Genomic DNA, 12496 nt, shown 5'->3' with positions numbered 1-12496 from the left:
TTGTTCAGTTGTTTTTTTAATTTTTAAGGAGGGTGTAGCTCACAGTGGCCCATGCGGGGATAGAACCAGCAACCTTGGTGTTACGAGCATCACGCTCTAACCAACTGAGCTAATCAGCCACCCCCAGTTGCTGGGTATTTTTAAATTTTGCACTAATTTTCATTTCCCTCTCAGAAATAAGTTTTCCCCACTAGGACATCCATAGATGCAGATTATTTCCTTCTCTAACATGAAATGTACTTTATTATTTTTGAAAATTGGTAACCTGTACATCATAATTTTTGGTCAATCATAATACCTGATTGGTCAGTCTAGGTAAGTATTTACAGATAAACATTAACATTATAGAAAACGAATCTTGGATAACATTTTTAAATTTAAAAAAAAAACTTAATTTTAAAACCACATGAGTTATACTTTTAAATACAATTCATACTTCATGAAAACAAGTATTTATGCTGTGAAATATGACCAAATTTTATACTGTACTTGATAAAACAGAAAAGACGTTTTATTGGGATTGGAGAAATAAGATGGGAGATAAAGATAATATGGAAGTAAATGCCTATCTGTCAAAAATCCTGATTTTATAAAAAGCAAATCTATTTGAAATTAAGTGAGTTATCCAAAGAGTCAATATGACGTATAGGTAGAAACTTGTTAAAATTTTTCAGGAAATTCTATTCATGATATGGCATTATGGTCAGACACATACTAACATTTTCTCCATAAAAATATGGACATCTCTCTTTGGCGAGCTTTCATGTGGTTTTCTATACTTTTAGGATCTAGTCACTCTACCCAGACATATCCACACCGAGAAAGTGAGTGACAAGCAGGGCCAGCTACAGAATTTGCGGGTCTGGCGCCAAATGAAAATATAGTGCCTCTTGCTCAGGATGTATTAAGACTTTCCAGACAGCAAGTCAGAGTATTAACCAAGCGTGGGGCACTTCCGCCTGCAGGGCACATCCCCTCGTGACAAGTACAGACACAGGGTCTGGCAGAAGACCCCGACCTGATATGATTCTAGATGAGTACCTGGCAGACAGGTGATCAATATGATTTGCTTGGAAATCCTAGCAGTTCAGCTCCAAAAAAGGTCCATAAGCAAAGCGCTACCTCATCTAGTCAGAAAATTTAACTAGATCACCATGACACTAGGACACATCTAGAATCTACACCAAACACTGACAGGGACCAAAGAAACAACGTGCACTGAATACATGTCATAATGTTTCATTAGAAAGCTAATTAAGTCAAGGCCAAGTACTTCTCAATACCAGGACACAAAAGCTACCTCTTTTCCTGCCTGACTACTGTCTGCAGAGAAGTGGACAAGATGCTAAAGACATGGCAGCTAGGGCGCAGTTAACACAATGACATCCCATTCAGAGATTCCCTGCAGAAGGGGACAGTCCCTTCAGAAGACAAAGCAAGTTATCTGATCTGAGTAGACCGAGGCATCTGAGTTTTCTTTTTGGTTCTGATATGCAGCATGTTTTTCTGGGACTCCTCAGACCCCCCGTCTGCCCAGTTCCTATCCTTTCAAACCTGCTCGCTCCACATTCCAGCCCCCTGATCCCTCCAGGTTTTAGACAAAGGGAGGAGGAGGCCTGACAAGGGACAGCAGTGTGTGGCTTCATACAGAAGATGGGCCCTGGGTGAGCAGAGACTTCAGGAAGCACGGAAGTAGAGCGAGCAGGAGGATTCCAACACAACCTTTCCCATCAGCCGGGGCCTCCTAGTCCTCTAACCAGTAAGATACCGCCTTTTACGACTGCAGCATTATTACCTGCGAAGGGTTAGATGTTACATGGGCACCAACTAAAAACCCTACTGGTGTATAATTCAATCTTCCTCTGGAAAAGAGAGCCCATGGGTCCCAGGGACCCACTCTGCCAGGGGACTGCCACCAGGCACTTTATGGTTCACAGCCATTAGATAATTAATCTGAAGAACAATGTCATGAGCTCGAAACCTCACTTTACAAGTAAGGAAATTGAGGCTCAGAAAGGAGAAGTAATTTGGCCAGGGTCAGCCAAATGGTTGATCCAAAGAAAATCCAGGTACACCTGACTCTGAATTAGAACGCTGACCAGGTTTCTTTCAAGTGCCCACCTGAACCTAACTAATGCAACTTCATGTAGCCACAGCAAAAAAAAAAAAAAAAGCCAAAACTATTTCAACACAAGAATGAAGAGTCACAAAAAGACACATTGTATTCAATCCATGCATTCAACAAATGTTTATTGTGGGCCAATCTGCGCCAGGTCCTGTGCTAAGAGTTGGATAAAAAAGAGTGAAGGAGGATGTCAGGAGCTGGTGTTTCTGGAGACAATTCCAATGTGATTGGATCAGCAGTGTGATTAGCATCAGAAGTAATTTTAATGCAATACCTTTTCTGCTTTTCCTCCTTCTCCCCACCTCCTCCTGCTCCTTCAGCTTCTGCAGACTCTTACCGCTTGAGGAGAGTCTGGCGACACACCTTTGGCTGTGCCTGATTATCCCATCATACAACCTTTCAGATCAACAAGCAGCCACCAATAGTTTTCACCATCTTCAGTGTTTTTCTCAGTGGTTCTAATACTTTTACAATCAATTTCAAAGGAATAGATGTAATACAGTTTACCCAGAGTGAGACATAATTGAAACATTTCTCCTCACCAGACTTTTCTAAATGTCAACATCCTGATGGTCTTTAAGGACCAACCCTAATCCTCCCAGAGCCTTTCCTAGATTTCCCCCATCAGAATTAGCTGCACTGTGGACTGGACTCCTCCCTTCACTGACATATCTGTGTTAACACTTGAACTCTAAGTGGGTTGACCCACTAAGTGGGCTGTGCCCACGGGAGTGTGAGCTTGCTGACAGGAAAGACCAGGTCTTATATTTGAGGTATCTCCACATGTTTGAGCCTCAAATACCTAAAAGAAAATAAGCAGCCCACATATATTTGGTGAAATTAAACAAAGAGAATTAATGCTATTCAGATCTTTACCATGCACATATTTGCCACTCAGATTATTTTTTTAAAGCTTTAATATGATCCAGGGTTCCCCACACTAGGGTTCAAAATTTTACATTTGGAACTCTTCAAGCCCAGAACATCCTGCTAGGAAAACATACAAATCTATCTCTTTGCTTTTACTTCCTACCTGGGGGAAAGAGAGGAACAACGAATGAAGAAAGGAATCAAGAGATTATAATAGGGAATGGTAAGAGATAACATTTTAAAGGATATGCTCACCAAATATTTTATTCTCACTTCTTAAACCCATGGCTTCCACTGTCCTCAGACGGCTCCCCTGGAGCCCACACCTCACTCCTGCGCTGTCTACTCTCTCCTGTTATTTTCTCTTGAAACTACTCCAGTCAGCGATGAAACTGGACTTGTCAAGGGTCACCACTGACCTCCACGTTGCCAAATCTCATCGTCAAGTCTTGATCCTCCTCTATTTTACTACTGACAGTGAACGGAGTTGAACATTCCTCCCCATCACGAAACACTTTCTTCTGGATGCCAGGACTCCATGCTCTCTTGACTTTCCTCCTCCTTCATGGCTGTCCCTCATCGGTGTCCTTTTCTGGGCCTTTCCAGAACTCCTTTTCTTGATCTCCTTACCTCTACGTGCTGGAGTGGCTGGAGGTTCAGTCCTCCTTCCTGAACTGCAAACCCCAGGTACATCCAACAGCCTACTTGACATCTTCGTGTGGATAAATAATAAGCAATATAATCACCATAGGATCAAAACAGATAACTTAATTTCTCCATCCAAGTCTTCTTTTTCAACTCCCCCCATCTCAGTACATGACAACTCCATTTTCCAAGCTGCGTCAGCTAAAGCTCGTGATATCACTGGGGTAGAAATAGTAGTGGCCTCACTAGACATTCGGCCACTCCTGCATTTGGTTGTGGCCACATGACTACGTTCTAACCAAGGAGATGTAAGCGGTGATATGTGACACTTCCTGGTCATGTCCTGAAGGCACAGGCCCTCTCCTTCCCCTTTAGTCTCCTCCTGAGGACTGGAATGCAGGTGTGCTTGCAGGAGCTAGAGCAGCCTTCTTGGGCTACAAGCTGGATGCCTCATCCTGAGGATGACACAGCACAAAGCAGAATGAGTCTGGCTCCCTAGTAGTCACAGCATTCCTAAACCAGCTCTCAACCACCCCTCCAGATTGTCACTTAAAAGAAAAGTAAGCTTCTATCTTGTTTAAGCCGTTATGATGTTGGATCTCTCTGCTGAAGCCAAACCAATGCCCTAACGAATGTATAGACTTTGGAAGCTGGAAGTAACCATCCTTAACAGACTGTAAATATGTGGCAATGGCTTGGGGCTCAGCAGAGGCACAGACGCTGCAGGATAGAAGGCTAGTCACTCTTGTTAGGCCACAGCCATACATTTGGTAAAACCAGTGACACCTCAGAGAATAGGCTACATGCCAATGTGGCCTGTAATTCTAGGGGAACTGGTTGAACAGTTCAGAATTTGGGTGCTTACTGGCTTCTTGCCACTTTGGACAAGAAATCCCACAAGAATGAGACAGACTCAGGCTACAGCTTGCCGATTCACATACGGAGATAAAGGGAATACTGATGTACCTACGGCACGTCCACGGTCTACAGCCTAAGTTTACTAGGGGTCTAGAAATTGGGGGGCTGAGTCGGGTTAAAAAGCTAACTCCTTCAGTACCTAGCAGGAAACAAGCTAACAAGCCGGAGAAACTGTTCAGCCCAGGAAGGGAATATTCTCGAATGACATGGCCCCAGAGGAAAACAGACATTGAAAAACTATGACAGAGGGCAAGGGACAATGGAGTTCCACCAAGAGAGCAGACCTGGGGCTGCTAACCGGGCTAAGGGGGTAACTCCCACTACTGCCAAGGCAGGGAGCCCCCACAACACAGCCTGGCAGGAGCTGACAATGGCTATGGACCAGTGAGGGTCTGTCCGTCCATTCTTCCCTTTTCTAAACAGGCGTTTTGGTTTCCATCAACCTATCCTATTCCACCACAGAACCTAGGGGGTGGAAGATGGGGGACAAAGGGTAATTTGTATTGTAATCTGAAGGTTCCTGGACTGTCTATTGCCCAGAGAGTCTGGACTCTGAAGATGACTGAGGGTTGTCTCCTCTGGGAAGGTGCAGAGTGTTGTTTTAGATTTGGGAAAAGGCTTTGGAAAGAATGGCCTAGACTGTTCTCTCCTTCCAACACACGGGAACTTTTCATTGAACTACTTCTCAGCTTCATAGCGAGTAGCTGTGTCCATGTGACGTAGGCTGCGGTCAGTGGGAGGGTGAGAAGAAGTGACCCACGCAGCTTCCAACCTGTGCCATTGAAGAGAAGGAGCCCGTCTTCCCCTTCCCCTCTCGTCTTCCCTCTGGCGAGAAAGCAGACACACATGGACCGAAAGGCGGTACAGTAAGACAGAAGGCGCCCGGGCCCCTAACGAGCACAGAGCTGCCACAGCAGCCCCAGCAGCCTACCCAGACTTCCATTTAGAGAGAAATAAACATCTATTTGGCGTAAGCAGCTGCTGTTTCATGTCTCTGTGTTACAACAGTCTGCACAATATCTCAACTCACATGGCTGTTCTCGACTCGTCTTTCATACCCCACGTCCACCCCATCAGCCAATCCTATTGGGGCTGCCCACAAAATACCTAACCATCCACTATCCGACCCTTTCTCACCTTCTCTACCACTGACCCCGATCCTGGGACTCTTGAAATGGCCTCCTAACCTTATCCCTGTTTTCACTCTTTCTTCCTTTATTTCTTCTCTTCACAGCAGCCAGAATGACTCTTTTAAAACATAAATCCGAATGTAAGCCCCATGAAGGCAGGATATGCCTGTACTGTCAGTGGCATATCCCCATGCTCTAGAGCAATGCCGGGCATATATGTATTTCAGCGAACGAGACGTCACTCATTGTAAGCTGCACCATTAGTTTCTGTACCATCAACAGAAAAAAATACTGCCCATTAAACCACAACAAAATGCCTTAACAATAGACAGGGGCAGAGTCGTAATCAGTTACACCAGCTTCTCACTGCTTTAAAATTTCTGTCAAAGGGATGTTGAGTGTCTTTGACCTTCAGCTGAATTGCCTGGGTGTGAAAGGCAATCCTTCTAATTGTATGTTCAATTTCAAAATGTGACACAGCTTCCCAGACGTATGGATTTCTGCCTGTCTAGAGCTTCCTAATGTACTCAGTTGTTGCTTTGCAATCAAATATGAAATTGTAGTCATTCCTCCAACAACATTTTCTTTACTAATATCAAATTGACACCCCAGGCTGCTTCCATTCCTCTCTGCATACAAAGTAACATTTGCTTTCATCCCTGATCAAAGTGTAATTTGTTTGGAGACATTTAAAATGGCAACTAAATTTACCAGACATAGCACTCAACTGAAGGGGCAATACTATGAACAGGTAGAACCTGGTTCACACATAAACAGGAAATGACACCTGTGTCGTAACTGCCACCTGGCCAATGGTGATTACACCATTATCAGAAGCATCCCAATTTCAAAGATGTTAAAATGTGAACAAAAAGGGGGGCGTGTACAGAATTGACTGAAACCCAGTTTTAAGAACTAGTACATTTTTGCTGAAAGAATGAATAACTTCATCTCCTGCCACTGTGCCACCGCTTGGCAGGCTCCAACCACACTGGGCCAGCCTCCTTGCTGTTCCTGGAGCAGATCAAGGACGCAGCCCTGGTGCCGGCTGTGCCCTGGACCTGGGAACACTCTTTCCCCGGCATCCTTTCAATTTCTATTCAAAAGCTAACTCCTCAAACTGCATGCATTCCACACACCCTCCTTGGGCCTCCTTCACGATTCTTCATAGGACTTATCACCAAAAGACATCTTATGTGCAGAGTATATGTTTGTTTATCATGTTCCTCCCTCTAGCATGGAACTTCATGCATGCAGGGCCCACGTGGCGTCTGACACGCAAGTAAACAGTAAATGTCGCTGTGTGAGCTGCGTACAGGAAGACATCACCTAGACACACTGTAAGTACCTCATGAGAAAACGCACGCTGCTTGGGGCAAAGGCCTGAAGCCCCAAGGGCCCCTCGTCAAGAGTCTGTCTCCTTTCCCTATAAGAGTAGAGGGTTATTTGATGAACTCCACTCTGGCAGGAACTAGGGCTTCCACTGCCCATCTCAAGAGGAACAATAAAAATGTTGTAAACGTTACAACTTGCTCAAGTTATTTCTGTTTTGGAGGTAGTTTAGTAAAGGGATTCCAAACTCTGGAACCAGTCCCTGGATTAGCATCCAGGTTCTAGGTTTACTACTAGTTGTGTGCCTTCCAGCAACTTACTTAATTTGTATTAGCCTCAATTTTCTTATCTGTAAAATGGGGATAATACCAACCTGGCTGAGCAAGTTAAGTGCTTAGCACATATTAAGAGCTCAATAAATGTCACCTGATATCATCACCATTCTCTGTCTCCTGGCTAAAATGAACAAAAGGAGTGGGGAAGGGGCCTGGATACTACACCCTATCATGCTTGAGGAAGAAAAATCCTGGTTATAAAGCAAGTGCTAGCAACTATCTACCAGGGAAAAAAGTGAGCTTAGGTTCTGAGGCTTGTTACAAAGAAAGAAAAGGTCAAATAAATGGAGATGTTAAGAGGTAGAAAGGCCAGCGGTGGGGGTCTCCACGTTGGCTCATCTTTCCATGATCCAAAAGAAATCATCTGCTTTGTCCAAATTCTACTCCTTATCTAGAATTCCTCATCCCTCCTCCAATCCATCCTTCTCCCAAGCTAGAAATCAAGGACTCGGTATTTCTTTACTCCTCCCCTGCCCACCTCCTTCACACCAACCTGATCATAGAAATGGATTAATTTAGGCCCTAGATAGTGCTGGTGTCGGCCCACCTCCATTTCCACTGGCAGTGTCTTACTCCGGACTCCACTGCCTCACTCCTAGAGAGCAACAACACAGCCTCCTAATTTGTGGCCCGGCCTGCAGCCACTTTTTTCCAATCCACCTTCTACACCCTTGCCAACCATTTTTCTAACCCCTTAAGGTCCCTCGAAGGCTTCTTTCAGTCTTCCTGAGCAAGTGCAAACTCCTAGCATTTCTGAGAATCCTCCAAGATCTGGTACCCTGAGGCAAAATCCTGTCTCCAGTCGCACTACTCCTGGCCCTTTCCTGAGCCCCCATCTCACAGCCACTTCCAAGAGTCCTTCCCCTGGCTACTACTGCTCAGCATAAACCTCATTTTTTCTTGAAAGTCTCCACTAAGACACTGCCCCACTTGGGGTCCCTCCTTGTTTTTCTCAACGTCTTGTGCATACCTCCACAATAGCATTAAAAACCCTACATGTATCCATGGACACCTATCCTTCTCCACCTCTACCCCTTCCTCCAGTTAAAGCATAATTTAAGAAAAAGGACCTTCTCCTAACCTACCTCATTGCTGAGGAGACACAGTACCATGAACAATTCTGAAGGAGTGTGATGACAGCAAGTACCAAAAAAGACTACAAACTTGATTACATCACGAATGCATTCATGAAAAACAATGCAGATCAAACACAGAAAAACTATGCAGATCAAGCATGTAAGTAAGATATTTATAAAGAAGCTGCGGTGAATTTATTGCCAGTCGTTAAGTACTAAAATGTAGTAAAAAGAGCTTTTAGATCAGGAACCCTGGGTTTGAATTCCAACTGTCACTTCTAAGCCAGGTCACTATGGACAAATTACTTAACCTGAATCTCAGTTGCCTCACTTATAAAATAAGGAAAATTGAAGGACCTTCTTGACTGCATTGTTTTATCAAATGAGAAATGGTTGTAAAGTGCCTGGCACAGAGCAGGCTTCTAAAGCTGTTAATAAATGTCTATCCCTTTCCACTTAAAGAACATGGCTACTAAAAAAGTCCAAGGTCACATATCCCACATTTCAGAAGGAAGACTTAACACTTCTAAAACCTTGACCACACCCTGAATCCCAGCCAGCCATCTTGAGGATGAACTAGGTCATAAAGAAGATTTAGCTAAAAAAAACAAAACAAAACAAAAGGCAAGCAAATCATTTCAATGACATTTCATCACCACAATTGATAAACAGTTTTAAATACCTGCGCTACTCACAGCATCATTTTGGTACATGAAAAACAACCCATGAGCAGGGTACAGAATGAATGTAATGAACATAATGATGCTTTGGAATGTAGGTTCCTGAAGAGAAGGAACTTAGTCACAGATCTGCTGATCTGTAGAGCAGTAAACTCACTCGAATACGCTGTACAAATAATGAACAGCAATGAAGTTAATGAAGTGCTCAGCTGAGAAAGTACAAGAGAAGAAAAGTACAAGAATTCAAGGTGATCGATCTATGAGAGATACCAAAAAGGGCCCAGAACGTAAAATCTTCTAGAGCTACTAGTCTGGTTATACCAGGCTCTATTTTTCATGGACTGTATTCTCATACATTTTCATTTTGTTAAAACAGGAAACTCTGCCTTACCTAATTTCCTATTTTAGATTAAAAGATCACTGTCTTGCCTGTTTTCACTCTGAGATGTATGTTTGAATTTTCAGTAACATAAATGTATTATTTTCTAACCAAATGAATGTCACCTACTGTATCTGTGACACAAGTTTCCACCAATAGAGTAACAAAACAAAGGCAAAGCTTAGAAATGTCTGATGAGAATTGCTTATCTAATCCCAGAATTAAAGGAAATTGACTAAAAAAAAAAAAAAACAAAAAAAAAAACCCAACACCTTATTTGTCCCCCTAAAAATTTGTTATAGGTTCTGCTGAGAGTAAAATTACCTATTATTGAACTGTCCCTTTGTGTTCGAGCCAACTAATTTGTTGAATCTAATTTTACATTGATCTTATATTAGTGAATTTAATTTTTCCCATTTAGTTTAATATTCTATTGACCTTGAGAAATGTTTTTCTATCTCCTCCACAACAATTACATTTGTTCCTTATATGATCACAAGAAAGTTGCACCTTCCTCAAGGACTGGATAAAGTGAAGAGGCACAGTTCAAATACACAGTATCTGTAACTGGTCTGTATGCTTCATTGGCTTGAAAACAATTTCTTGCTATAAACGCAAGTAAAAACTTCTAAACCAGGGACAATTTAGAAAATGTTAAGAAAATAAAGGACTACTAAAAAATACAAACTCTTTGCCTTCAGAGAAACTACCTACTAGAATAGTAGAGAAAAAAAGGGGTTGGGGACACTTTTAAAAACTACATAAAGCAAAGTGCCTCTACAGGTAACTCGGATAGTTCCTACATGAATGAAAAAAACTACTCACTAGTCTCGTAATTTAAACTTACAATCTTCATTTGTTTAAGAAAACAAAGTCAGTAACACAGAATGGGCAATCCTGACTTTCCAAAAGGCCAAGTATCACAACCAACAAAATTATTTGCTTCCTTTCCTACCTGACCCTTAACCCACCACTTGCATGCCCCAATCCCTAGAGAATTTTAGTCCCTAAGTAAACATATTCACTACTCTGTAGCTAAAACTAAACCATGGAACATTATGGTACAACCAACTTGATGGGTGACTACTTTCATAATCCTGTAGGGAAGTTTTATATGAGCCAGTGGAAGAAATGAGGAGGTAGGTGGAAGGGAGTGAGGCCAGCAGGGGTCCTGAGAGGGAAGCTCCCAATTTGTAAAAAGGTAGGGAAAAGTCAGTAGAATCACAGGAAATTCCTTGTACCCTACTTGCCACTGTTTTTATGACAATCTTATTAAATAATCTTTAAAACTTCAAGAAGGGAATCTGTAACTCCTTCGGAAATGATAACGGGGTAGTTTACAAAGTCATCTGCTTCCATTTGCTTGTTGTTCCGTGTCTGCTCCAGCAAAACAAGTTTGGAAGGGACAAAAGGCAGAATTAAAGAGAAGTGTGCCAGAAGTCATTAGAGGTCTGTTAAATTACTAGACTTTAACTGCAATTCACGAAGCTATTGAGAAGATACGTATTTTGTTAAATATCAAAGAATCTGTGTGTAGGCCACCCCCAAACACAAATATATGTTTAATCAACTTACACAATGAAATAGCCACACATACTTGGGTTATCAAATACTCTCTTAAAAAACACACCCATACATTCTGATTCCATCCAAAATTATTCTTTAAATCTCTGCAGTAAGGAGGGAGCGCGCGCGCACACACATTTAACTTGATGTACATCTAAGCCCTTCTTGCGTAAATTCCCTGAAAAAAGGAATGAACGCCTCAATATGCTCTCCTCTTCAGACCCTCAACGACTCCAAAAGAAGCAAATGGAGTTCGGAATGAAGAAAGAAGGCAAGGAAATATAGGAGAATACAAGCGACACCCACTCGGGGACTCATTTTATTCTTGGAAAATGTCATCTCCGGTCCTTCTCCAAGCCCAAAGACCAGGCTCCATTGGCGCAATATCATCCCTGTCCAAAGCGCCAAAGAGTTGCCAACTAATCTCCCAAGGTGTCCGTCCCCAACCTCCTCACCTCGTCAGCGCTCAGCTCCTCCATCGCTTTCCTCTTAATGGTGAAAGGCGTTAGGGAGAGATCCTTCTGTTCTTGAGACCAGGGCGGGAGGAGAGTGGAAGGTGTCTATCGGGCTGTCTGGTCCCCCGAATGGGGGAGGTTTCAGAATTGCATAGTCAGAGGTTAAAAAATAAGAACACGAGAGGCACTGAACTGCCTTGGCGTCGGTCACTCCAATAGCCCCAGAGACTCCTACGGCTGTTTGTACCCTGAGCAGCCTCCTTTGGCCGCCACTGCTGCTGCCACAGGGCTATCTTAAGGCGCCACTTACTACCCTCTGCTTCCCAGGTTACCCAGGCTAAGGAGCTCGGTCTCCAGCTCGTCTCGTGCCCCGAGCCTGCTGTGTCTTCGTGGTGGTGGCGCGGCAGCTGCGCTTCCTCCAGCAGATCCGGCTCTCCTTCCTACCCTTTGGCCCCGGCGGGAACAGTTCGACTGCAGAGTGGATGCCCCGAGGTAAGGCGACCCCAGAGGCGCCCAGGCAGAGCCCAGCACTGAAAGGGGAAGCCCCTCCCCTCCCAAAGCAGGCGGGCCACGCCCCGCCTCCACGCCGGAACCCTGGCAGGGGGGAGGGGGAGGACCGGACTCGCGATGCTCTGGCTGGAAGAGTAAATCCTCCTACCCCTCCACCCCTACTCTTACCCCCTCGCCCCACCAAGTATTATTCATCAAAACAACAGGGCGGCCATCTTTGAAAGGGATCACGTGACCCCGCCAAAGAGGCGGGGCTTCTGGCCCAGGACGAGGCAGCCAATGGGTCGCGGGCGTCGCGCCGCCGACTTCCTCTCGCCTGCGTCTTCTCCCGCCCCCGCCCCACCCCCTCCCCCGCAGCCGCGCGGGGAGGGGGGAGGGGCGAGCGAGTGGTGGGCGTGCAGGTCGCGGGGCCGCGTGGTGCCGTGGCGACTGCGCGGCGGTGACGGGCCTGGCGGGCTGGGTCCTGGTAGGCTCC

The 12496-nt window shown here is 44.4% G+C and overlaps 1 protein-coding gene and 1 non-coding gene across 4 annotated transcripts in view; both read right to left on the bottom strand.

Moving 5' to 3' along the window:
- The window catches only part of UBE4B (ubiquitination factor E4B), a 112161-nt gene extending 99919 nt beyond the window's left edge, over positions 1 to 12242 (bottom strand). The window contains exon 1 of one of the 3 annotated variants that reach the window (XM_033113954.1): positions 11512 to 12242. In XM_033113954.1, the coding sequence (XP_032969845.1) occupies positions 11512 to 11535 (24 nt within the window). In that variant the 5' untranslated portion in view covers positions 11536 to 12242. The remainder of the gene's footprint in view (positions 1 to 11511) is intronic. The other 2 variants (XM_033113956.1, XM_033113955.1) reach the window with 2 other exon arrangements.
- Positions 46 to 119, bottom strand: TRNAT-CGU (transfer RNA threonine (anticodon CGU)). Its single transcript has one exon. It is a non-coding gene; the product is annotated as a tRNA-Thr (tRNA).
- Positions 12243 to 12496: the final 254 nt, after the last annotated feature.

Source organism: Rhinolophus ferrumequinum, chromosome 9 (genome assembly GCF_004115265.2).
Source record: "Rhinolophus ferrumequinum isolate MPI-CBG mRhiFer1 chromosome 9, mRhiFer1_v1.p, whole genome shotgun sequence".
Taxonomy (NCBI): Eukaryota; Metazoa; Chordata; class Mammalia; order Chiroptera; family Rhinolophidae; genus Rhinolophus; species Rhinolophus ferrumequinum.
The sequence above is the reverse complement of the archived record's forward strand: the minus strand, read 5'-3'. Positions and strand labels throughout refer to the sequence as shown.